This window comes from Pseudorca crassidens, chromosome 9 (genome assembly GCF_039906515.1).
Source record: "Pseudorca crassidens isolate mPseCra1 chromosome 9, mPseCra1.hap1, whole genome shotgun sequence".
NCBI lineage: Eukaryota > Metazoa > Chordata > Mammalia > Artiodactyla > Delphinidae > Pseudorca > Pseudorca crassidens.
The window spans coordinates 50,163,815-50,190,128 of NC_090304.1; the positions used below are offsets into that span (position 1 = coordinate 50,163,815).

Genomic DNA, 26,314 nt, shown 5'->3' on the forward strand with positions numbered 1-26,314 from the left:
TCCTCTCAGTACGGATCGGCTTCCCTATCGCTGGATGGAGCCGGCAGGGGTGAAAGCGGACGGAGCGCGGGGAGGCCTGGGGCCCAAGAGCCGCAGAGAGGGAACCAAAATCTGATCCTCGGATCCAGGCTGCTGGCCTGTCGTTGGCCCTCCGCAGTGTTCCCTCTATCTCCCGCCAGTCTACCGGACCCGACCCTCAGTGTGTTTCTCCCTCAGTCGGCCTGACTTCAGGTCCTGCTATATCCACTCTAGCCTTAGCTGTCTGTCAGGTCTCATCAACATCCTGTGTCTCCCCAGTAACCAGTCATGGACCGCGGGTCTACTTTCAGGCCTGCCACGGACTCTCTGACATGTAAAAATTTGGCCGCCTCTACCCTGCATCCCTCTCCTTCCTAGGCCTCATTTCCTCAGCCCGATCTCATATTGCATTCTCTTCCAGGTGTCCCCCTCTCTTTTTCATCTCTCTCCAACCATATCTATCTGCAACTTTCCCCTCCTGGACCATTCTTCTCTTTGTGCCCATTGAGAAGGGTTCTTATTTCTCCCCTCCCAGGTTCCTCCATCTTCTCTTTGCCCTTCTTCTTCCTCCCAGACATCTCTCTCTGTCTCCCAACTCCTCCAAAAACCAGCCCCAACCCTTCCCTTCACTCTTCCCATCCCTGTCTCCCATCTACCCCTTCCCAGTACCCATTGTCCCACGGACAGTATTTCTGACACTATCTCCCCATCCTTGTCTCCAGCCCCAGTTTAGTTCTCCCTGTTGTCCAGGGATCCCCAATATCCTTATCTTTGTCATATCTCCCTAGTTCTCTATCTCCCCTACTCCTGTCTCCAACACCCCATTCCTATCCCCATCTTTCTCATCTCTGTTTTCAATCTTCCTTGGTCCCCATCTCCCATAATTCCTGTCCCCATCACCTGGTTTTTATCTCCATCTCCCCAACCCTGGTTCCCCATTTCTTCCAAGTACCCCAATCTTCCCATCTCTGCTCACATCTCTCTGTATCTGTCCCTATCTTCTCCATCTCAGACCTCCATCTTTCTAGGGCCCATCTCCCCATTTCCTGTTTCCAGCTCCCCAGTCCCCATCTGCATATGACCCAGAGTACCCAATCTCCCCATCCCCGTTCCAGTTTCTGACTCCATCTCTCTGGTTCTCACTTCTCCAAATCCAGGTCTCTCTCACCATCCCTCCCCACCACACAGGTCCCAATCTTCTACTGGGTCCCGGTGGTCTTCCCAGGAAGGAAGAAGATAAGGAGAATGGGTGGGGCAGCTTGAACTCTAACTGGAGCAATGGGGGTGGCTAAGAGGCTCCACGAGGTTGAAGGTTCAGATGGGGTCTTGGATCAGGGGGCTTGGGTATTGCATGGGGCTGCTTCTGGGTTCTGCAGTACTCTAGCTGGGAGAATCTCCAGGAGGCATGGGGAAATGAAAGTTGCTCAATGACCTGAGCATCCTTTTCTTCTGGCCACAGAATGGGTTTCAGTAGCGCAAGAGGGTTTGGGCACAGGTAGGATGGGTTCAAAACCAGGCAGTAGGGGCTTGATGGTGCTGGGGCTCTGATGGGTTCAAAACCAGGCAGTAGGGGCTTGATGGTGCTGGGGCTCTGGGAAGGCTCCCAGCTGGGCAGCTCATCTGCCGCAGGGGTCCATGCTGGGGGTCGGGCATGAAGCGGGGTGGGAATGATAAGGATGGGAGGTCTTATTGGCCTGAGCCGAGAGCATTTTCCAAGGATACAGGGCATAGAGAGGTTTAGTGGTCAGTTTTTGCAGATGGGCAGGGGAGGGCCTGGTGAGGAGCCTGAGGCTACACTGGGGATCTATTTCCTTGACCTAAAGAGCACGGGATAGGGATACGGCAGCGAGAAGAGGAACGGGAAGGAGGAGAGGGTGGGGCTCAACTCTGCCTAGGGAATCCCGTCTTACACGAGGGACTGTGGATCCCGCGGGGAGTTGGAGGGTCTGACTAGGGCAGGGATTGTGGCGGCTGTGGGGGACAGTCGCAACCACTAGCCGAGTAGGGCAGGGGCTAGGGGTGCTGTAGGATTTGGAAGGAGGGTGGTACCGGGGATGGGCTCACCTGCCGAGTAGGGCGCAGGCTGATGGTCGCGTAGAGCGCCAAGCGCGCAGTTGGAGGAGCCGAGCGCGGGGCAGGGAGGCCCGGCCGCGGGGAAGGCGGGCCGCAGGGGACTGTACTGGAAGCCGCCGGGCTGGCTGCAGGCGCCGAAGTCGCCGTAGGCGGACGCCTCCATGGCCGCCACGCACGAGTCGTACGAATTGAGGTAGGAGTAGTCCATCGGCCCGGGGGGCGGGGGCGGGGGCCGGGCCGGGCCGGGTCGGAGTTGGTGTCCCGGGCCGGGTGGGGGTCAAGATGGGGGTTGGAGCGCCAGGGGCCGAGGACCCGAGGCCGGCTCTCAGAGCTCGCGAGTCCGCCCGCCCCGTCGCGGCCGCGCTCCGCCCCGGTGCAACGCAAGTGCAGCCCAACCCGGCCCGCGCGCCTTTTAACGCGTAGGACCCCGAGGAGGGGGCGGGGCGGGGCGAGCTCGTCGGGGCGGGGCCTGGACGGCCAAGGCCCCGCCCCCAGCCGCCCCCGACCCCCACCCCAAAGGGTCGCCGCCGCCCTCTTAGAGCTCGGGATGTGCAGGGCAGGCTGCGCGGGGCCCCATCCCTAGAGTCCCCCATCCCGCCCCAATCCGGACCAGACCTTCAGTCTATGCATCGTGCCCAGCCGTAGGGTCCCGACCCCTCTCCCTGGCCTCTCCACCTGCGGCCCCGCAGAAGGGAGGGGAAACAGGCCCGGCGGCGCTCGTGTGAAGAAGTTAATTCAATTCGTCCTGATAACCGAGTTATTCCGATCCAGTCCCTCGGCCCCGCCCCCAGCGAGGTCCCATCCCGGAAGGGACCACGGAGATGGCTCAGGAGGGGGAATGAAGACAAGGACGAGGAAGAGACGGGGCCTGAGATGGGGACAGAGGATGTGGATGAAGAGAGGAGACAGAGACGGAGACAGGGAGAGAAAGGGACAGAAACAGTGATGGAGAAAGATGGAGAAAGGGACAAGAGAGATACAGGTACACAGATGGAGATAAGGATGAGACATGGACGAGAGAGATAGATTGGAGACGTGGGCGGGGGGGGCGGCAAGAGGGAGACAGGGACAGAGGTGGCGACAAAGGTGAAACATGTACAAGAGGAAGGAAGGGAAGGAGGTGGGACAAGGCAGAGATAGAGGAGACAAAGATAAGAGAGAGACGAGAGGGGGACAGAGAAAGCAAGTGAGGCAGGCATGGAGACAGAAAACACAGGGAAGAGACACGGTTGGAAAGAAGGATTGTGATGGAGATGAAGAGAGAGATGAGACAAAACAGGGCAGTGATAGTGAGACAGACACACACGGAGGGTCAGTCTCAGTGAGACAAGGCCAGGGACAGACACAACAGAGGAACAGAGGCTAAGGGGCGGAGAGAAAGAGCCTTTGGAGAGCCGAGACCCACCAGCTGGAGTGCCCAGCGGGTAGAAGGACTGTAGTGGAGGCGCGGTGTGAAGCTGCAGAGGGGGAGGGTTGCCTCTCTCCTAAGTTGTCCTGAAGGCCACACGACCCTGCCCTGCACCTTCAAGGCCCAGCCTGCCTCTCCCCTCCCCCAGGTCCCACAGTTCAGCCCCTCTCCCCGCTGCTGCTGGGTGTGAGTCTCTGGTCCCCAGCACCCTCGGCACAGAGTGTGTGTGTGTGATGAATGTCAAGACTGGGGAGTAACCAAATGACCCCTTCACTCTTTCTCAGCTTCCACCCCCTCCTGCAGAGGCCTTTTTCTTCTTCAGGAAAACCACCTAGACTCAGTCTGGACTTGGCCACAGACGCGCTCCACGGACTTAGCCATTGGCCTCCATACTGTGGGGCCACAGGATACAGAATCCTTTCCAGGAGAAGAGACTAGAGAACTCTTCCACCCCCACAGCTCACCCAGCTCAGCAGCTTTCCCACCCAACCCCCAGCCTCCTGCACCCAATCTTGGCAAGTTCTGCAGGTGGAGAAGTGGAGACCCAGCAAGAAGGCAGGGGGGCCCCCTTGTCACCAACCAGAGTCCTCGGGGGTTGAGAGACGGCTCCTGGAATCCCTCCCCGCAGCTTACCAGCACAGTGGGGAGCATGCCCACCCTCAGGTGATTCACTTCCCTGGCCACTCATTCTTTGCTTAACACAAGGACACCTATCCCCCTTTCTGTAACCACTCCTTTTCAGGGTGTTTCTTTGAGGTATTTTCTCTAATTATTTTTAGGTCTAAGCTTCTAAAACTGAGAGCAAAACTGATTCAAAATGTTCTCTCCACTGGTGTGGGAGGTGCACCTCTCTACCTTGACCCAGGGACCCAAGTGATCTCACAATTGGGAAATCAGACAGTGCCACTGCTCTCTTCCTTAGACCTCCCATGGCTCTCCATTGCCCTCAGGATCAAATCCATTCTGGCCCACAATGTCCTCCATGCCAGTGCTCCAGTCTGCTTCCTCCTCACCGTGGTTTTCTTTGCAGCCCTCACACATTGATCTTTTAGTTCAGAGCTGTTCTCTCTGGCTGGGATGTTCATTCCAGTCTCCATCCCACCACACTCCCCCCATCCCCCGCCAAAAAGCAAGCCAAAACCTGGTTGACGCTTGTTTGTCCATTGGGTATCAACTTGGAAGTCACTGCTTCCTGGAAGCCTTCCCTGATACCCCTAGACTAGGTTGGGTGTCCCACAGTACCTCCCTCTCTTTTGGTTACTCACCTTGTTGAAGTATTTGCAATAAAGTGCAAGGTCTCAGGGCAGAGCTGTGTCCTCATGTTGATCACTTTCTCTGCAGCCTACCCACGATGTCTATGGCATCACTGCACATCATAGGCCTTCCCATATCTGTTTGTTGAATGAATTAGTGAAGGCTAGGCTGAACTCTTTGTGTTGGGGAATCCTGCCCTTGTTTCTAGGGAAGGAATCCCCATCCCCAGCCTCCCACTCCCCACTCTCTGAAAAGGGATCATACTCCCATCTTCATTCCCTCGGTCCCCAAGGACAGGAAACTTCCTCCATCTGGGCCAACCTTCTGCCTGGGAGAAAGTCCTTCCTCATCTGAGGAATTTTCAAGGGGCCATATCCCTTCCACAGGGACAAAGCTGAAGCAAAGGAGCAACTGAAGCTTTCATGCAGGGACCAGCAGAGATATGAGGCCCTGGTTCCACCTGTCTCTGTTTCCATGAGCCATCCCTGTCATTTCTACAGTTTGGTCATTGAGCCATTAAGTTCCTCGTTCTGTCTAAACTGCTTTAAGTTGGGCTTCTGACACTTAAAACCAAGAGCTCTGAGCAGTATAACCTATAAATACTTGACACCTTTACAGATAATCAAACAAATGGCTGTGATTGGAAGTTTTATGGTAACATGCATGTTTCAGGGTCGGCTGGGCAGGAGCTGCCCTTCCCCTGACTCAGGACTGTGAAGTTCGAGCCTCCTCTCTCTGCAAGGAGCCATTTGTATCTGCTGATTGGCACTGAAACTGAGATGAAGCCCAAGAAAATGCTTTGAACCCTGTCCACTGTTGGGTTCAGGTGTTTCAGGTGGTGGAGGTGGGGGGACTTTGGAGGCCAGGCTGTGTGCATGTGTGTGTGTGTGTGTGTGATATGCGGACACCCAAGAGGGCTTCCTGAGAACTCACCATAAAAGAAGGAGACAGGCAGAGTGGGCTGGGCTTTGCAAGGGCCTCATACCAGAGAGGCTAGTGGCTGTGATCTGATGTGGGAGCTCATCCTGACTGAGAACCCCTCCCAAATGCGTGCACTCCTGGGGAACTAAAAATGCTCTGACATGAAACACTGTCACAGCAATCCTGCTGTGAAGCCTCCTTGCTAAGCATGTCCTCACTTCCATAACTGATGACATATTCTGGAGCCTGATTGCTGGGTTCTGGCTCTGACACTGCCACTTCCAAGCTGGATGACTTAGGGTAAGTTATTCAACCTCTCTGTGCCTCACCTTTTTCACCTGTAACCTGGTTTATTTTAATGATTAGGTGAATTAAAATATATGAAGTAGGACTCCCCTGGTGGCACAGTGGTTAAGAATCCACCTGCCGATGCAGGGGACAAGGGTTCAAGCCCTGGTCCAGGAAGATCCCACATGCCACGGAGCAACTAAGCCCATGTGCCACAACTACTGAGCCTGTGCTCTACAGCCCACAAACCACAATTACCAAGCCCACGTGCCGCAACTACTGAAGCCCGCGTGCCTAGAGCCCATGCTCTGCAACAAGAGAAGCCACTGCAACAAGAAGCCCACGCACCACAACAAAGAGTAGCCCCTGCTCGCCACAACTAGAGAAAGCCCGCGCACAGCAACCAAGACCGAGCGCAGCCAAAAAATATAAATTTATTAAAAAATATATATATATATATATGAAGTGTTTGAACAGTGTCTGGCACATAGTAAACATTAAATAAATTAGCTCCCACCACCACCACCCCTTCTCTCTCTCACCAAGTGATTGAGGCCTGTGACTGACAGACCCAGACCACACTCTAGTCAAGCTCCTCTGATCTGTTGCACCTGATACCTGGACGTATAATCTGGGCATGGACTCCTGTCTTTGCATCCCAGCATCACTTCTACCTTCGAGATTTCAGAAGATATCAGGGCCCTGCAGAGTTACCCAGCCTGACCCCTTAATTTTTGCAGATGAAGAAACTGATGCCCAGAGAGGAGTCCTGGAGGAAAAGTGAAAACAGCGAGAGTGTGTCATGGTGGGGAGGATTCCTTCCAGAGAGGGAGCAGCATGCAAAAAGGAACCTGGGGAGAGGGTACAGTGGGGACTGTCCTTTTTCTGCTGCTCTGATCCCAACTCTGCGAGCCTGGATAGTGGAATTACCTTGAGAACAGAGGAGAAAGGACCCATGCCTTGGAGAACTCTCCCTGCCTGTGGTCATTTGGAGAATTCCCAGGCTACTTCTAGAGCAGCCACAGATCTTAGCCTCCCTCAGAACTCTGAGCAAGGATCTCCAGGGCTCAGAATGTGGGCACCAGGCTGATTTACTAACCCAGTGCACTCCTGTCAGTCCTTCTCTCTCTAGGGGGAGAACAGAAAGTGATGGCGCCTCCTTACCTTTGAAATGCATCTTCTCACTCTCTGAAGCAATGTCCTCAGTGTCATCACTGTACAACTATGATTAGAAGCCAAGCTTGATTAGACATCCATGTCGACCTTCTAATAAAGGATGGAGCTTATCTATCAGTGAAAAGTTAGCACATTTCTGGTCCTGCTTAAGGACCTTAAAATTCCTTTCACCCCCATATATCTACCAACTCCATCAGCAATGTTCTTCCCAATCGCTCTTCTCTCCTGCTATAATTTCGGGTCCAGGGAAGGTTGGAGGCAAATATATTAACTGTATATTCCCAACCTGTCTATCATAACCTGTAGTCTCTTGTTCATCTCTCTGTTATGGGGACAACCCTTACTGACTATTTTTTTTCTTCCCACCACTACCTTAAGTTACCCGGTCTTCTATTAATTTCCACTTTTATTTTTAGCTTCTAGCATTAGGCCTTTCCAGGGATCCTAAACATCTAAAATGTTCAGTTCTCAGAGATCGCTGAAGAGTGAGAAGAGATCTTAACTCAGTTCTACAACTATTTCTTGAGTGTCTGATCTATGATGGAATCATGGGGCAGTCGACACATGGGGATAAATTAATCCTGGTTGCTTTCTTTAAGGATCTTCCAATCTGGTGGGCACATAGGCACTTAACTTATGGGGAGGCTCTCCTTAGAATGTTTTAGTTGTCTGGGCAAGAGAATGGTACATAGAAGGTGAGACAAGATGGCTCTTTTTTTAAAAAGGGAAGGGGGAAAAAAAGGGTTTGATCCTACCAAACATGCCATACATTGATAAGCTTATTCAAGCTTTTGTGCATGAGAAAGGACTTGCCTCAGGGCCACCATCATGGACATCTGTAGTGTGGTTAGCCAGGCACAACTTTTCTCTTGGGAACTGTCTCCTCCATCCAAACATCCTCCTCCAAACATGGCTACCCACGGAACCATTGTTCTTAACATAATCCTACCCTCAGCCATAACTGGTCCAGGTGTGGGTACCTGTTTGAAGATGGGTCAATAAAACCCTTTCTCATCATTTTTTTCTTATTTGAATTGAGAAACCAGTCATTCTCTTTTGAATGGTGAAAACTATAAATGTAAAGCTCAGGAAATGTTTGCAGCCATGTTCCCCAACATGAAGAGAAGGAAGGTGGTTGGAGTGAAGAAAGAATCAATAAGAAGCTGAGGCAAAAGATATAGAGACTTATGTTAGAATTTAAGAGCCTAGCTCCAGTTATTCCTGAGACATCCTTACTCTTTTTGCAAATTAGTTCTTCAGCCCTTTATTGAATTTTGTTACCCAATACAGTCTTCTTTATGTTTAATCTATTTCAAGTTGGATTTCTGTCACTTCCAAACAAAGAGATTCAAATAAAAAATAGGTATAAGGTATGCAGTGATGCAAACAGCAGACCCTAAAAAAGGAACTGGCCTTGTTGATATAGGGTGGGATGCAGTGAGAATCCCTCCATTCTGAGCCTGGAAATGAGATGTCCTTGTTAGGTGATAATGAAGTAACTGGGAAAACTACTGCATGTTGTCTCTTAGAGCTTGACCTCAACTTTCCCCATTGCCCTGTGGTTGTAACTGCAGAGGATTAAGTAGAAAAGTGGTAAAATAATTCACATCTGGCAACCTTGGGAAGGGGTTTAAGAGGGGACAAGCAGATGAGGAACAGCATGACAATTTGTAACTCTGGTAAGGAAGCCTCTGCCCACGGTCAGCAATCTGAGGCTGCCGCAGGAGGATAGCCATGTGATCTGCAGATTGGTTATAGCCAAGTTCTCTGCCACATTCTAGAGTGAATGCATTGATTAGGAAACATTGACTGTTTGACAGGTGATAATGGGAATATTTGGGAAGATCTAGAGAAATTAGGGAAGTGTGATTCTCCCAGTCCTTCTTGGCACCTTGGCCTGAGAGTAGGAAAAAGTTGGCATTTTTTTTGACATCTGGCATCTGAAACCACTTCCTATGTTAGGGGAATTCCCTACCTAATAGATGCCAGATACTCTCTGAACTTCCCTTAAAACCAGAGTGCAGACACCTGACCTATTCTCAGCCAAGCATGTACCTTGATCACAGCCTAAGCTAATGACTCTGTAGCTAAGGAAGTGAGCACTCAGTGACCATAAGAATTCTCTCCAGGGGAAATGGCTTTACAGCAAGATCTAGTTCTAGGTGCAGCAGGGCCCCGACATAGCTTGTTTTGGGCAGCATTGAGGGTTCAGTGCCAACCATGCCAGCTGTGCAAGGGGCAGTGGTGATGGGGCTGTCCTCATGGAGACAACAATGCAGCTTAATTTAGGGCATTGTTTCTAGTTGTGTGGCTCTGTATTTGGTCCTCCAGTCATTTCAGCAATCCCCTGAGATATGTTTTATAAATGTAATATGTTTAACATAAAATTTTATTTTGCTTAAATAAGATGAAGTTAGTTTCTGTTGCTTGTAACTAATGACTGATTGATAAAGAAATTGGTACTAGATTGGCTGAGGGCATCAAACTCCCAAGGTACTAGTTGGAATCTGGGAATAGTTGTGTGGCTTTGTTGGGACTAGAGTTAGTGGAAATCCAGAGATGGAGTGGCATTCAGGGGCAAAACAGCTCATCAGTTTATTACTAGTGGCACCTGGAATGAAGTGTCCATTGAGAGCACAGACTTGGGGGACTGTCAGAGATCAGTATAAAGAGAATGAGGAATGCAAGGATTGTGAGGAGGTGTGGAAAGCTTAAAGAGATTGAAAAATGTAAAAATCAAACTCAAAGATTGCTCCTGTGTGAGAGTTTGAGTATTGTTTGGAAGAGGGACATGGGTTGGTGATAAATGAGAGGATGTGCATGGCTAAGAGAGCCCTGAGTCCTCTACGAGTTAGGGTTATTTTGGGTGCACATAAGGGAAAATCCAAAATAACAATAGTGTAAACAAGATAACAGATTATTTCTTCTTCACTTAAAGTAAGTCTGGAGGTAAGGAGTCCAGTGTTGGTATGGCTGCTGAGTGCACATCAGGGACTCATATTCCTTCTTCCTTTCTGTTTCCTAGAGTATGATTTCTAACCTCAAAGTTACTTCATGTTCTAAGATGGCTGCAGGAATTCCAGTCATCACATCCACCTTCTAGGCGGCAAGAATGAGGAAGAAGGAAAACAAAAGGTACATTTCTCAGTGAGATATCTCCCTATAAGGAACGTTCCAGAAGTTCCATGCAACACTTCTGCTTACTTCTTTTCTGCCTGAACTCAGTCATATGGTCACATCAGACTTAATGAGAGATTAGAAACAGCATGATTTTAGCTGGGCATGTAAGTATCCCAAATAAAATAGAGTCTCTGTTGCTGAGGAATAAGGAGAGAATGGATATTAGGCAAGTGTATTAGTTATCCATTGCTGCATAACAAATTACCCCAAACTTACTAGCTTAAAACAACACACACTTGGCTTCCCTGGTGGCGCAGTGGTTGAGAGTCCGCCTGCCGATGCATGGGACATGGGTTCGTGCCCAGGTCCGGGAGGATCCCACATGCCGCGGAGCGGCTAGGCCCGTGAGCCATGGCCGCTGAGCTTGCGCGTCCGGAGCCTGTGCTCTGCAACGGGAGAGGCCACAACAGTGAGAGGCCCGCATACCGCAAAGCAAAACAAAAAAACCCCAAAGAAACCACATACTTATAAAGTCACAGTTTCTGTGGGTAAGAAATCTGGGTGTGGTTAACCTGAGTCTTCTGCTTCAAGGGCCTCGCCCAAGGATGCAATCGAGGTGCTAGTTCTGCAGTCTCAAATGAAGGCTTGACTAAGGAATGATTTCCCCCAAGCTCACTCACATGGTTGTTGCCAGGACTCAGTTCCTCCAGGGCTGTTAGTCTGAAAGGCTCAGTCCTTGTCAGATGTTTGCCAGTGGTTACCCTCATTCCCTTGGCCAATGGGCCCCTCCATCAGGGCAAGCATGTAGGAAGAGCCAGAGAGAATGCCAGCAAGACTGAAGTCAGCCTTTTATAACCTATCCTTGGAAATGACATTCTGTCACTTTTGCCATTTCTATTCCTTAGAAGCAAGTTACTATGTCTTCCTGCTCACACCCAGGGAGAGGGGATTACACAGGGCATGAGCATCAGGAGGCAGGGATCTCTGGGAGTCATGTCAGAAGCTGCCTACCACAGCAGGCAATTGGTGATCTCTCTTACAACCCCAACCTACCACTGAAAATAGCCAGAGACTATAGCACCCTCTCCCTGTCCAATGGGGTTGCTTCCCTCTGGTGTGAAGACTATATGTAGACTTCCCATGGGGAATTATGTGGCAAGAGGAAGCCAAGTCTCCTCATGCCCCATCCCACTGACTTAATCGTCTCCATACTCATTATCAAAATCAGACCCCAACATGCATCAGGGTCAAATAGGAGCTCAAATTCACAAGAAGGCCTTCTCACTAAAAGAATTAAAAGATTTTTCAATCTTTTATATCAATAAAATTTGGCAAATATATGTGGGAATGGATTCTGAGGGTTCAGGACTAAGGAGGAGGAACATAATTTAAAATTAGAATGAAATGACCAATATGAGTGCACTTACCAGAGAGCCTGGATTCCACGTGCCGATTTTAAGAGCTGGGAGTTCTAATCACCTTTTTGTACAAAAGAGATGAGTTTATTTTTTCTTAGAGTCTAACATCTTACTATATTCACTTGATCACATATCCACCCATCTATGCATTTTTCTGTCAATTCATTGTATTTTTTTTCAGATTTTTTTTTAATTAATAGATTTTAGTATTTAGGACAATTTTGGATTAACATAGAAAATGAGCAGATAATAGAGAAAGTTCTCATATACTCCCCTCCCCCACCCTAGTTTCTCCTATTATCAACATCTTACATTAGTGTTGTATATCTGTTACTATTAATGAACCAGTATTGATATATTATTATTAACTAAAGTCCATAGTTTACATTAAGGTTTACTCTTTGTGTTATATGTTTCTATAGTTTTTGACAAATACATGTCTTTATTCACCATTACAGTGTCATACAGAATAGTTTCACTGCCCCTGTGTTTCAACTATTAATCCCTCTCCCCTTTCCAATACTGTCTCTATATTTTTGCCTTTTCCAGAATAGAATCACAGAGCATGTAGATTTTTCAGACTGTATTTTTTATGCATTCACAGTAAGTTGCAGACATCCATACACTTGGCCCCTAACACTTCAGTGTGCATATCATTAAGTAGAGAAAATTATTGTTAATTTTTCAGGTAAAATTTTCATATAGTGAAATGAATAAATCTAAGTGTACCATTCAATGAGTTTGACACATGCATATATCTGTGCAACCCTACCCCTTACCATGACTCCAGAAAGTTCTTTCATGCCTCTTCCCAATCAATCCCAAGCCCGCTCCCTCAGAGGCAACCACTCTTCTGATTCTTTTCCACTACAGACTAATGTTGCCCGTTCTTGAATTCCTCTGAGTACTCTTTGTGTAAGCCTTCTTTTTTACTCAGCATAATATTTTTGAGATTCATCCATGTTGTGTGTATCAATAGTTCACTACTTTTTATTGCTGAGTAGTGTTTCATTGAATGAATATACCTGTGTAGGCAGAATTCTAAGATGTCCCCCAAGATTCCTGCTTCCTGGTGCACATGGCCTGTACAATCCCCAATTCTGTGAATACGATGGGATAGCACTCCATGATTAGGTTATGTCATATAGCACAGGGGTCCCCAGTCCCCAGGCCACGGACTGGTACCGGTCTGTGGCCTGTTAGCAACTGGGCCACACAGCAGGAGGTGAGAGGCAGGTGAGGGAGCGAAGTTTCATCTGTATTTACAGCCACTCCCCATCACTTGCATTACTGCCTGAGCTCTGCCTTCTGTCAGATCAGCGGTGGCATTAGATTCTCATAGGAGTGCGAACCTTACTGTGAACTGTGCATGCGAGGGATCCAGGTTGTGCACTCCTTATGAGAATCTAATGCTGGATGATCTGAGGTGGAGCTGAGGTGGTGATGCCAGCGCTGGGGAGCGGCTGCAAATACAGATTATTATTAGCAGAGAGGTTTGACTGCACAGAAACCATAATAAATCAATGCGCTTGAATCATCCCCAAACCATCCTCCCTGCCTCCAGTCCGTGGAAAAATTGTCTTCCATGAAACTAGTCCCTGGTGTCAAAAAGTTGGGGACCACTTATATAGCACATTTGACTTTAAAAAAAATTTTTTTTTTCTGTTTTTTAATTATTTTTTGGCTGCACTGGGTCTTTGTTGCTGGGCACGGGCTTTCTCTAGTTGCAGCGAGCAGGGGCTACTCTTCATTGTGGTGCTCGGGCTTCTCATTGTGGTGGCTTCTCTTGTTGCGGAGCACAGGCTCTAGGTGCGCGGGCTTCAGTAGTTGTGGCACGTGGGCTCAGTAGTTGTGGCTCACAGGCTCTAGAGCGCAGGCTCGGTAGTTGTGGCACATGGGCTTCGTTGCTCCGCGGCATGTGGGAACTTCCCGGACCAGGGCTTGAACCCGCATCCCCTGACTCGGCAGGTGGATTCTTAACCACAGCGCCACCAGGGAAGTCCCGCACATTTGACTTTTAGAAAGGGGGATTATCTGGGTGGATCTAACCTAATGACATGAACCGTTTACATTTGGTTCAAGAGGTCTTAAACAGTGAAGTCAGAGAGATGTGAAGCATGAGAGACACTCAACAGGAGGATGATTCTTCATTGCTGGATGGAGAGGCCACATTGCAAAGAATGTGGGTGACCTCTAGGAGTTGAAAGTGATTTCCAGCTGACAGCCGGTAAGAAAACAGGACCTCAGTCCTACAGCCACAAGGATCTGAAGTCAGCTAAGAACCTGAATAAACCTAAGAGTGGATTCTTCCTCAGAGCCCCCAGAAAGGAATGCAGCTCAACTGACACCCTGAGATCCAGAGCAGATGATAGTCCAGCCATGTTCTGAGTAGATGAGAACTGTGCCAGACTTTGAAATACAAACTTGTGAGCTGAAATGAACATTGTTTTCAGCTGCTAAGTTGTGGGGTTATTTGTTACACAGCAATAACAAACTAATATAATACCGCAGTTTGCTTAGCCATTCTCTTTTGATGGACATATGGGTTATTTCTAGTTTTAGACTATTATCAATCATGCTGCTATGAACATTTATGTACAAGACTTTTTTTGTTGTTATATGTTTTCATTTCTCTTGGGTCATAGGGTAGATGTGTATTTAGTTTTCTAAGAAACTGCCAGAGCTTTTCCTAAAGTAGTTGTGCCATTTTACACTCTCACCAATAACGTATGTGAACTCTGGTTGTTCCACATACTCTTGAAAGTCAAATAGTGTCAGTCTTTTTAATATTTTCCATCCTGGTGGGTGTATAATAGATTTAATTGCCTTTTTTTTCAGTTGGTTGACTGACACCTGGATTCACTGATGAAGTTAAATGAAATTGAGAATCCTTTGGTATAATGAAGAAGAAATAATTAAAACACTTAAGGAGATGAGAATGTTGGTTTATAAACCTCTCCTTCTAGGTTTATAAGTGTGATTCATCTACACCCAATTCCACCCCCTGAGAGGGCCCAGATGACATTCTCTTCACCAAGGTGTTGAGAAATACATTTGTGAGAGGGTGATGGCATCTTTGGAAAGTGCTGTAGCAACTGGTTTCTGCAGGCCAGTGATGCTGGAGGAAGACACTACAGATGGGACTAAAGAATATGGGTAGTTCACTAATATCCTAATTTGTAAAACCAAAGTCCTCTGGAACTGGTGAACAGAGGGTGAACTTAAGACAAGATAGTTATGATATTTAACCCAATTTCCAGGCCTGGGTTAGTTCACAGATTTCGAGTACCTTGAATGAAGTGAAAGCAAGTACACTTATGGAAGATGTATATAAATATCTGTCTATATATTCCTTGTAGATTTCCCTGATGGGACCTGTAGTCATTTCTCAGGGTAAATTATGGGTTGAATTATGTCTCCCAAAAAGATATGTTGAAGTCCTCACCCAGGTACCTTTGGAATAGGTGACCTTATTTGGAAATATGTTCTTTACAGATGTAATCAAGTTAAGATGAGGTCATATGGAATTAGTGTGGGTCCTAATCCAATGACTGATGTCCTTATAAGAAGAGGGAATTTTGGACACACACAGAGAACACCATGTGAGGATGGAGGCAGAGGTTGGAGTGATGCAACTGCAAGGCGAGGAATGCCAAGGTCTGCTGGTAACCACCAGAAGCTAGGAGAGAGGCATGGAATAGATGCCCCTCAAAGCCTCAGAAGGAACCAGCCGTGGCAACACTTTGACTTTGGACTTCTGTTCTCCAGAACCGCAAGAGAATAAACTTCTGTTGTTTTAAGTCACCCAGTTTGTGGTACTTTGTTATGGCAGCCCTGGAAAATGAATAGAATAACTGTGATACTGGGATTGTTGACACTGGCTGTAATGCTAATTGGGGCTGTAGTTGGCACAGTGGTCCACCATTCAGAGTGGAGTCAAGTGATAAATTGACTTGATTCTAATCTACTTCAACATCAGTCCAGTCCTTAAACCCCTTTCCCCATGATTTCTCTAGTTCCAGAGTGTATAGACTAGGGATAGTAAGCAGTTGGCAGAATATGTCTAATACAGGGAATACAGCTATTATGGTTGAAAGGGCTAAGTGGAAGCCCTAGGGCTTCCTTCCTATCAAAATTATAAACAACAAATAATAACACATCATTGGGGGGAAATGCAAGACTTGGTAACCATCAAAGACCTGAAAATTCAGAGGTGGTGATTCCTGTTACTTACCCACTTGACTCACCTCTCTGGCTCATGATGAAGTCAGAAGAGCCTTGGAGAATGACAGTGGATTATTGAAAGGTTAAGACAGGTGATGACTCCAATTGTACTGCTGTTCCAGATATGGTTTCTTTACTAGAGCAAAACAATAGAGCCTCTGCCACCTATAATAAAGTTATTAACTTGTGACTGTTTTTTCTCTATTTCAATAGCAAAGAAGGCCAAAAGTAGTTTTGTTTAACCTGTCAAGGGCAGAAGTACATCTTCACCATTTTGCTTCAGGACCAAGTTAACTTTGCCTCTGGGCCACAATTTAGTCCACAGGGACTTTGATCACCTTAGCATCCCATAAGACAACACATTGGTCCACTATGATTATGACAAAATGCTGATAAAACCTAAATAGCAGGAAGTATCAGGTACCCTGCATGTCTTAGTGAGTTGGTGTTGTCAGTGTTTGGAATTTTAGTCATTCTAGTAAGTGTGTAGTGGTGTCTCATCGTTTTACTTTGCAATTCTCTGATAACATATTATGTGGAACATTTTTTCATGTGCTTATTTGATATCTGTATATCATTTTGGTGAGGTGCTGTTCAGATCTTTTGCCTATTTTAAAATGAGGTGTTTTTTTTTTTTATTGTTGAGTTTTAAGGGTTCTTTGTGTATGTTGAATACTAGTCAGATATGTGTTTCACAAATATTTTCTCCCAGGCTGTGGCTTGTTCTTCCATTCTCTTAACAGTGTCTTTTGCAGAACAGAAGTTTCTAATTTTAATCAAGTCCTACTTATCTGTTTCTTCTTTCATGGATCTTGCTTTTGGTGTTATATCTAAAGAGCTATTTGGGAGTTCCCTGGTGGTCCAGTGGTTAGGACTCGGCACTTTCACTGCCGTGGCCCAGGTTCAATCCCTGGTCAGAAAACTAAGATCCCGCAAGCCCTGCAGCATGGCCAAAAACAGACAAACAGCCATTGCTAAACCAAAGATCACCTCAGTTTTCTCCTATGTTATCTTCTATGAGTTTTATAGTTTTGCATTTTACATTTAGGTCTATGACCCACTAACATGTGTATTTTATTATTATTATTTTAAATTAATTAATTTTTGGCTGTGTCGGGTCTTCATTGCTGTGTGTGGGCTTTCTCTAGTTGTGGCGAGTGGGGGCTACTCTTCATTGTGGTGCGTGGGCTTCTCATGTGGTGGCTTCTCTTGTTGTGGAGCACGGGCTCTAGGCGCGCGGGCTTCAGTAGTTGTGGCACGCGGGCTCAGTAGTTGTGGTGCACGGGCTTAGTTGCTCTGCAGCATGTGGGATCTTCCCGGACCAGGACTCGAATCTGTGTCTCCTGCACTGGCAGGTAGATTCTTAACCACTGCACCACCAGGGAAGTCCCTACGTGTGTATTTTAAATAATTATTTTATCAAAGAGAAACAAATAAAAAAAGAAAAATTTTAAATCAAATTAAAAGTACAGAATTTAAAAACAATCAAGACATAATGAAAAACATCAGTCCTCTTCTCTCCCCACTTTTATTCTCAGAACCCAGAACCTACTCTCTAAACCATTCTAGCTGTTTCTTTTGGTATTTATCTCCATACATTTAGATAAATCATAATTTTAGGTAACATTTACAATGTGTCAGGCTCTATCCTAAGTGCTTTGCATGCATTGTCTAATCCTCTCAATCACCTTATATTGTAGGCACTATTTCTATTCCTATTTTAGAGATGAGAAAAATCGAGTTACAGAGGGATCAAGTAATTACGTAAAGTCACATTGTTAGCAAATGGCAGAGCTGGGATTTAATCTCAGGCAGTGTGTTCTTCCAGTATAATGTTTACCCTGTGATTTCTTGATTGACTGATTTTAGACTCCTGGCATCCTAATATGAATAATTATAACTCACACCACCCAAGGCCCCGCCGTGTCTCTATTATCTCAATATTCCACATTTCATTGATCTAAGACATCACTGATTGTAAGCCACACTTCTGTATACCGCTAAAAAAGAAAAAAATAACCAAAATAACCACAATGCTTTCTTATCCCTTAGCATTTTTATATTTATTGAAATAGATCCTTTATACTTTAGATGTATAATTTATTATATACTTTGGTGCTTGCAAGCAATAAAAAGAAAAATATAAGGGACTTCCCTGGCTGTCCAGTGGTTAAGACTCTGCACTTCCACTGCAAGGGGCATGGGTTCGATCCCTGGTTGGAGAGCTAAGATCCCGCATGCAGTGCTGAGCGGCCAAAAAATTCAAAAGAAAGAAACAGAAAAAGAAAAATATAAGCAAATAAGTTGGTTTAAGTATTTCTAAAACTTCTTTATATTCAGAGTCCCATTTTTGAATCATTTTTTGCCTCAAAGATGTCAATGCCCACATTTAATTAATTTAAACACAATATCATACTCTGAAACTTCAAAAGTATTGGTGATACAGCATTTTAAAAAAGAGGGATCTGATCTGCAATCATGAATAGAATTTTCTTCCAAACCATTGATATTCATTCTGCGAGTTTTGATACTAGCACTTCCTTGTTTTTTCCAGAAAGTATAAATGAAAACTTCTTAGACAAAACCTGGACTTATATTCATTCCTCAAATGACACTTAAATGGTTTGTGGACTGAAATCTCCAGGAGTGGCAGTTATCCAGTCATGCCAATAGAAATAGCAATCATGTTTGCACATGGCAGTTGCATCTATGTCACAACCATTGCCTGGCTGACGATGATTGTGATGGATCTTGATTTCAGATTTTCAGATTCCAGTTTTTTTTTTTTGGCTGTGTTGGGTCTTCGTTTTTTTTTTTGTTTTTTTTTTGTGGTACGCAGGCCTCTCACTGCTGTGGCCTCTCCCGCTGCAGAGCACAGGCTCCGGAGGCGCAGGCTCAGTGGCCATGACTTACGGGCCCAGCCGCTCTGCGGCATGTGGGATCTTCCCGGACCGGGGCACGAACCCGCGTCCCCTGCATCAGCAGGCGGACTCTCAACCACTGCACCACCAGGGAAGCCCGGGTCTTCGTTTTTGCACGTGGGCTTTCTCTAGTCGCATCGAGTGGGGGCTATTCCTCTTTGCGGTGCACGGGCTTCTCATTGCGGTGGCTTCTCTTTTGCAGAACACGGGCTCTAGGCGAGAGGGCTTCAGTAGTTGTGGTGCGTGGGCTCAGTAGTTGTGGCTCATGGGCTCTAGAGTGCAGGCTCAGTAGTTGTGGCGCACGGGCTTAGTTGCTCCGTGGCATGTGGGATCTTCCCGGACCAGGGCTCGCACCCGTGTCCCCTGCCTTGCCAGGCGGATTCTTAACCACTGTGCCACCAGGGAAGTCCTTAATTTCCTTGTATGAATTTTCATAGAAGTAATAATTACCTATTTTTCATTTGCTTAGTTTCCTAAGCCTCTATCACTGTCACTCTCCTAAGGAACTGTAAAATTCTTGGAGATAGTCTTTTCCACACAGTCGGATATATCAAGTCTTCTATCAGTCCCATATTTTTTTTCCTGGAGCTTTCTGGGGTAGATTGGATTATTGTTCCCAGTGCTTCACGTCTTTCCAGTTAAGAGAATTATACACCCCTGATTTTTGCCATGTGACTTTGCAGTATCTCTCCCTAGAGTAGGGGGAGTATATTTTCCTGTCCCACTGATGTTGAGCATGGCCCTGTGACCTGCTTTGGCTCAAGAATTTTAACAGACGTGAGAGGAAAAGAGATTTCAATGTGCTTGTGTAATCTGGCTTGCTTCTTGAGCCTCTGCAATCCACCGTGAAAAGGACATGGCTTGGATAGCTGTTGGTTCAAGGAGAACGAGAAAACATGGGGAGAAGACCTGAACTGAAACCTCAGTCTAGAGGCAAGTCCAGCTGAGTGCAGCTGTATTGATTGAACTCTAGCCCGTATGCAGACCCACGAACATGAAAAATATTGTTGTAAGCTCCCGAGGTTTTGAGATTTTCTTTTATTACACAGAAAATACTGACTAATATACCTTCTGTCCTCCTTCATGAATCTGGACTAGTTGTTGCTCTATAGAGCTATTGTCCTGGGATATGCCTTTGTGTATCTATTGGGCCAGATACCCCATTTATTGAATTCTGTGACTTTCTTTTTCTTGGTTTATTTCCTTGTTTTAAAGGAGCACATCCTCAAGTAGCTACCTGAGAATGGGCGCAAGATAGGAATATCTTTTGAGACCCATGCATATCTGAACACATTTATTGGGCCATTACATTTGATTAATAATTTGGCTAGGTTTGTATTTCTAGGTTAAAAATAATTTTCTCTCATAATTTCACCATTTTCTTTCAGCTTCCTATGTTGCTTTTGAGGGATATCATTATGACTCCTTATTCTTTGTACATGACTTTAGTTTTCCTTTGGAAGCTTTTAGAATCTTCTTTACATCCTGAGGGTTTTGATATTTCAATATGATATGACTGGGTAGGAATCTGCTTTCAACCAATGGGCATTTGGTGGGTCCTTTCAGTCTGAAAAATTCATGTCCTTTAGCGATGGAAAATTTCTTCTATACTAATTATTTGATAATATTTTCTGCCTCACTTAATCCTTTTTTTTTTTTTTTCTGGCTGCATGGCTTGCAGGATCTTAGCTCCCTGACCAGGGATTGAACCCGGGCCCTCAGCAGTGAAAGCGTGGAGTCCTAACCACTGGACAACCCAGGGAGTTACCTCTTCTTTCTTTTAAAAACCCCTACTAGGTGGATGTTGGGCATTCTTAATTGATTTTTCTAACTTTATCTGGTCTCTCACATTTTTCATTTCTTTTTGTTTTACTTCTTGGGAGATTTTCTCAAGTTTATCTTCCAATTATTTTATGGATTAAAAAAATTAACTACCATATCTTAAAATTCTAAAAGTTATTCTCTTCTGTTATTACTTTTTTTTAATATAAGTTTATTTAATTTATTTATCTTTGGCTGCGTTGGGTCTTCGTTGCTGCGTGCAGGCTTTCTCTGGTTGTGGCGAGCGGGGGCTACTCTTCATTGCGGTGCACAGGCTTCTCATTGTGGTGGCTTCTCTTGTTGTGGAGCATGGGCTCTAGGCACGTGGGCTCAGTAGTTGTGGCTCGAGGGCTCTAGAGTGCGCGGGCTTCAGTAGTTGTGGCACACAGGCTTAGTTGCTCCGCAGCATGTGGGATCTTCCCGGACCAGGGCTCGAACCTATGTCCCCTGCACTGGTAGGCAGATTCTTAACCCCTGCTCCACCAGGGAAGCCCCTCTGTTATTACTTTTAAAAGAAGGATCTTGTTTTTCTTTCATGGCTATATTATTTTCTCTTTTTTCTCTATGGATATCATAGATTTGGGGGGAAGTTTTCCTGTATTGCTTCTGCTTCTTCTAGGGGTCTGCCATTACTGAATCTTTTAATTCTTTGATGAGACTTCCTGGAAGGGGTAAGATTTCAGTGATGCCGTCATTCAAAGGGAATTCAAGTCCTTAGAGAAGCTTTTATAATGACCATGCCAAAGGTTCCCTGGGTCACAGAGAAGAGATCCTACCCAATCAAAGATGCCTTTACCAGTTTGGAACCCATCAGCACAACCTTCTCTTTGGGCCTCCAAAGCTGTGTGGTCCTTTCAAGCGAAAGTGAAAAGCAGTAGGAATTATTGTTCAAACAAGGCCAGGACTTGCCTACAAAAGTCTTCATTTTAACCATTTATGGAGATCTACATTTCTTTATGTAGATCCAAGTTTCTCTCTGATATCACATTCCATCATCCTGAAGGAGTTTCTGTAATATTTCTTGTAATGCATGTCTGATGAAAATGAATTCTCTCAACTTGTATTTGTCTAAAAAAGTACTTAATTTTTATTTTTGAAACATTTTCATTGGGTTTAGAATGCTGAGTTGACAGTTTCTTCCTTTAGCACTTCAAAGATGTCACTCTACTGTCTTCTAGCTTACAGAGTTTCTGGTGAGAAGTGTGCTTTTTTCCTCTGTATAATGTCTTTTTTCTCTGGCTGCTTTCAAGATTGCCTCTTTATCTTTGGTTTTTGGAATCTAAATATAAGTCCAGGCGTGTGTAGTAGTTTAAAAATATGCATACAGGTCTTCCCTGGTGGCGCAGTGGTTGAGAATCTGCCTGCCAATGCAGGGGACACAGGTTCGAGCCCTGGTCTGGGAAGATCCCACATGCCGCGGAGCAACTAAGCCCGTGTGCCACAACTACTGAGCCTGCGCGTCTGGAGCTTGTGCTACGCAACAAGAGAGGCCACGACAGTGAGAGGCCCACGCACCGCGATGAAGAGTGGCCCCCGCTCGCCGCAACTAGAGAAAGTCCACGCACAGAAACGAAGACCCAACACAGCCAAAAATAAATAAATAAATAAATAAAAATATGCATACAAAGTCTTTGATGTTTTAGAAGGTGGAGCTTAATTCCCCTCCTCTTAAGTTTGGGTTAGACTTAGAGACTTGCTTCTTTTTTTCCAGGTATAAGGTGGAATTTTTAAAATTTCTGTCTTGATTTTTTTTTGATTGAGATTTAATTGACATATAACATTGTGTTAGTTTCAGGTGTGCAACATGATTCAATTGTATGTATTGCAGAAGTGATCAATGTCTCGTTAATTGTCACCATACATAGTTCCAATTTTTTTTTTCATATTACATCCCTATGACTTATTTTATAACCTGAACCTTACTTTGTTCCTTTTGACCCCCTTAACCCATTTCACCCACCTCCCCACCTGGCCCTGCCTCTGGCAACAACCAAATTGTTTTCTGTAGCTATAGCTTTTTTTTTTTTTTTTTTTTAAGATTCCACATATAAGTGTGATCCTCAAGGTCCATCCATGTCCCAAACGGCAAGATTTCATTTTTTTAATGGCTGAATAATATTCCAGTGTGTGTTTATATCTCACATTTTCTTTACCCATTCATCCATCAATGGACTCTTAGGTTGTTTCCAAACTTTGGCTATTGTAAATAATGTTGCAATGAACATGGGGATGCATATATCTTTCTGAGTTAGTGTTTTCATTTTCTTCGGATAAATACCCAGAAGTGGAACTGCTGGATCATAGGTAGTTCTATTTTTAATTTTTTGAGGAAACTCCATATTGTTTTCCGTAGGAAACTCACTTTTAATGGAGAGACTATGGTGGGAATAATGGTGTGGTACCTCTGAGACCTAGATCATACAAGACAGTGCTGCTTCTGCCTGACTCTAAGATTGCTCTGGGAATGCTAACTGCCACATTGTGAGGACTTTAAGCTGGTATGCTTTGGTCATCAGGAAATTATAATTATTTTATATATTTAATTGTCAGAAAAAGGCAGCTGGATGAGGAGTTACTGTAATGGGAAGAAACTGTCAAAGATAAAATTCCAAATCATGAAATTATGCCATAGAAAGCATATTGAGGAATTTGCTCTTCCAGCAAGCACTAGGTAAGCATCTACTCTGTGTCTGAGTATGCCCAGAGAAGCCACAGAAATCAAGCAGAGGAAGACCCTAAGACAGTTTTGTAATTTTAACCTGTTAAAATATGAACCTTGACTTCTTTGATACAGCTCTATTAAAATGTAGTTTTACTTTTTAAAATTGATAAGACTTTTTTAGAGCAGCTTTAGGTTCACAGCAAAACTGGGGTGGAAAATATAGAGTTCCCGTATTTCACAGCTGCCCCAAAGTCTCCCCACTATCAACATCAGCATCGGAATGGCACCTTTATTACAACTGATGAACCAATATTGACACATCATTATCAACCGAATTCCATAGTTTACATTAGGGTTCACTGTTGTCCATTCCATGGGTTTTGACAAATGTATAATGTCACATACCCACCATTATCATACAGAATAGTTTCACTGTTCTAAAAATCCCCTGTTCTCTACCTGTTCATCTCTGCCCCCCACTCAAGTTCCTAGCAACCATTGATGTTTCTTACTCTCTCCATAGTTTTGCCTTTTCCAGAATGGAATCATATAGTATGTAGCCTTTGTAGATTGGTTTCTTTCACTTATGGTTTCTCCATGTCTTTTTCTAGCTTGATAGCTTATTTCTTTTTAGTGCTAAATAATATTCCATTGTCTGGATGTACCAGAGTTTGCTTATGCACTTGCCAATCAAAGAATATCCTGGTTGTTTCCAAGTTTTGGCAACTTGAATATGAATAAAGCTGCTACAAACATTTGTGTATAGGTTTTTGTGTGGACATCCATTTTCAGCTTCTTTGGGCAAATGCCAATGAGTACGATTACAGGATTGCATGGTAAGAGTATATTTAGTTTTTTAAGAAACAGTCAAATTGTCTTCCAGTTTGTGCATCCCCACCAGCAATAAATGAAAGTGCCTGTTGCTCTGTGTCAGCATTTCTTGCTGTCCGTGTTCCAGATTTTGGCCATTCTAATAGGTGTGTAGTGGTATCTCGTTTGTTGATCTGTATTTCCCTGATGACATATGATGTTGAACATCTTTTCATATGCTTATTTGCCATCTGTAGGTCTTCTTTGGAGAAGTTATCTGTTCAGATCTTTTGCCCAGTTTGTAATCTGGTTGTTCATTTTGTTATTGTTGAGTTTTAAGAGTTCTTTGTATATTTTGGCTATCAGTCCTTCATCAGATACTATGTTTTGCAAATATTTTCTCTCAGTCTATGGCTTGTCTTCCCATTCTCTTGATATTTAACTTCGATACATTAAAAAAAAGTCTTATTTTTAAAGAAAATTTTCTTACATTTGATGTATAATTTTTTGATATAAAAAATTGAGGTAACTCACATCATAAAATTTACCCTTTGAAGTGTACAATTGCGTGACTGCACAAAGTTGTGCAACCGTCACCACTATGTAATTCTATAACATTTTCATCATTCCAAAAGAAGCCCATTATCAGTTGTTCCCATTCCCCTCTTCCCTCAGCCGCTGACAACCACTAATCTACTTTCTGTCTCTATTGATTTGCCTATCTAGACATTTCCATATAAAAGGAATCATAATATGTATTCTTTTGTAACTGGCTTCTTTCATTTAGCATGTTTTCAAGGTTCATTCATGTTGTAGCATGAGTCATTACTTCATTCTTTTTATGGATAAATAATATTCTATTGTATGGATATACCAAGTTTTGTTTATTCATTCATTAGTTTGATGGGCATTTGGGTTGTTTCTACTTTCTGAACATTTGTGCAACAAGTTTTTGTGTGGGTGTATGTTTTCATGTCTCTTAGGTATACTTAGGAATGGAATTGCTGGGACATGGAAATGCTATGTTTAATCTTTTAAGGGACTGCTAGACTCTTTTCCAAAGTGGTTGTATCATTTTACATTCCCAGTTTCTCAGCATCCTCACCAACACTTGCTATTGTCTATCTTTTTGATTATAGCCATTCTAGTGGGTGTGCAGTTTTGGTTTGCATTTCCCTGATGGCTAAGGATGTGCTTATTGGCCATTTGTATACCTTCTTTGGAGATATGTTTACTCAGATGCTTTTCCTATTTAAATTGTCTTTTTATTGTTGAGTTGTAAAAGTTTTTCATTTACTCAGTATACTAGACTGGCCAGAGAAGGATCGGGGTTTTGGACGAAGTACAGTTATTGTTGATAAAATTTAGATGTGACCATGATACAGGTGGCTAAGGTGGGCAGGGGCATAAAAAGGTCACTAAATGTAAGCAAAGTAGGGTATTGGATAAGTCATTCATGGGAAGTTGAAGCCACCAAGAATGATGGCATGTGTTGAGGAAGGGAGAAAGTGATATGGGGCCTAAGATCTTCCTTGTGTGAGGGAAGTTGTTGAGAGATCAGTAGATAGGGCAATGACAGAGGGCTGGAATAGTCAAACTGCTGAACTTAAAAAAGCTAGGAGGAAAGATGAGCAATAATCACAGAGAAGCAGTGGGGGCTCACTTCCTGGGTCTGACAATAAAAGCAGCTGCCACCTAAGAGGACTACAGGGGAAGAAGCATCTTAAGGGACAGCCAGAGTAAACGATACCTTCAGGAGACAGTTAAGGTGAAAAATATTCTCTGACATAAATCATAGCAATGTTTTCTTAGGTCAGTCTCCCAACACAATAGAAATAAAAGCAAAAATAAACAAATGGGACCTAATCAAACTTATAAGCTTTTGCACAGCAAAGGAAACCATAAACAAAATGAAAAGACAACCTATGGACTGGGAGAAAATATTTGCAAATCATGTGACCGACAAGGGCTTAACTTCCAAAATATACAAACGGCTCATATAATGCAATAACAAAAAAAAATCAAAAAATGGGCAGAAGACTGAAATAGATATTCCTCCAAAGACATACAGATGGCCAACAAGCACATGAAAAGATGCTCAACATCACTAATTATTAGAGAAAAGCAAATCAAAACTACAATAAGGTATCACCTCACACCAGTCACAATGGGCAACATCAAAAAGTCTACAAATAACAAA

General features: G+C 44.6%; 2 protein-coding genes across 6 annotated transcripts in view; both read right to left on the bottom strand.

The window, feature by feature from the left end:
* PHOX2A (paired like homeobox 2A) overlaps positions 1-11,679 on the bottom strand; it is a 14,117-nt gene extending 2,438 nt beyond the window's left edge. The window contains exons 1-3 of one of the 2 annotated variants that reach the window (XM_067750224.1): positions 10,535-11,679; positions 7,127-7,184; positions 2,083-6,731 (exon numbers count right to left, since the gene is read on the bottom strand). In XM_067750224.1, the coding sequence (XP_067606325.1) occupies positions 2,083-2,299 (217 nt within the window). In that variant the 5' untranslated portion in view covers positions 2,300-6,731; positions 7,127-7,184; positions 10,535-11,679. The other variant, XM_067750225.1, reaches the window with a different exon arrangement.
* The window catches only part of CLPB (ClpB family mitochondrial disaggregase), a 169,289-nt gene continuing 154,640 nt past the window's right edge, over positions 11,666-26,314 (bottom strand). The window contains exons 17-18 of one of the 4 annotated variants that reach the window (XM_067750221.1): positions 15,924-16,065; positions 11,666-11,737 (exon numbers count right to left, since the gene is read on the bottom strand). In XM_067750221.1, the coding sequence (XP_067606322.1) occupies positions 15,973-16,065 (93 nt within the window). In that variant the 3' untranslated portion in view covers positions 11,666-11,737; positions 15,924-15,972. The other 3 variants (XM_067750218.1, XM_067750222.1, XM_067750219.1) reach the window with 3 other exon arrangements.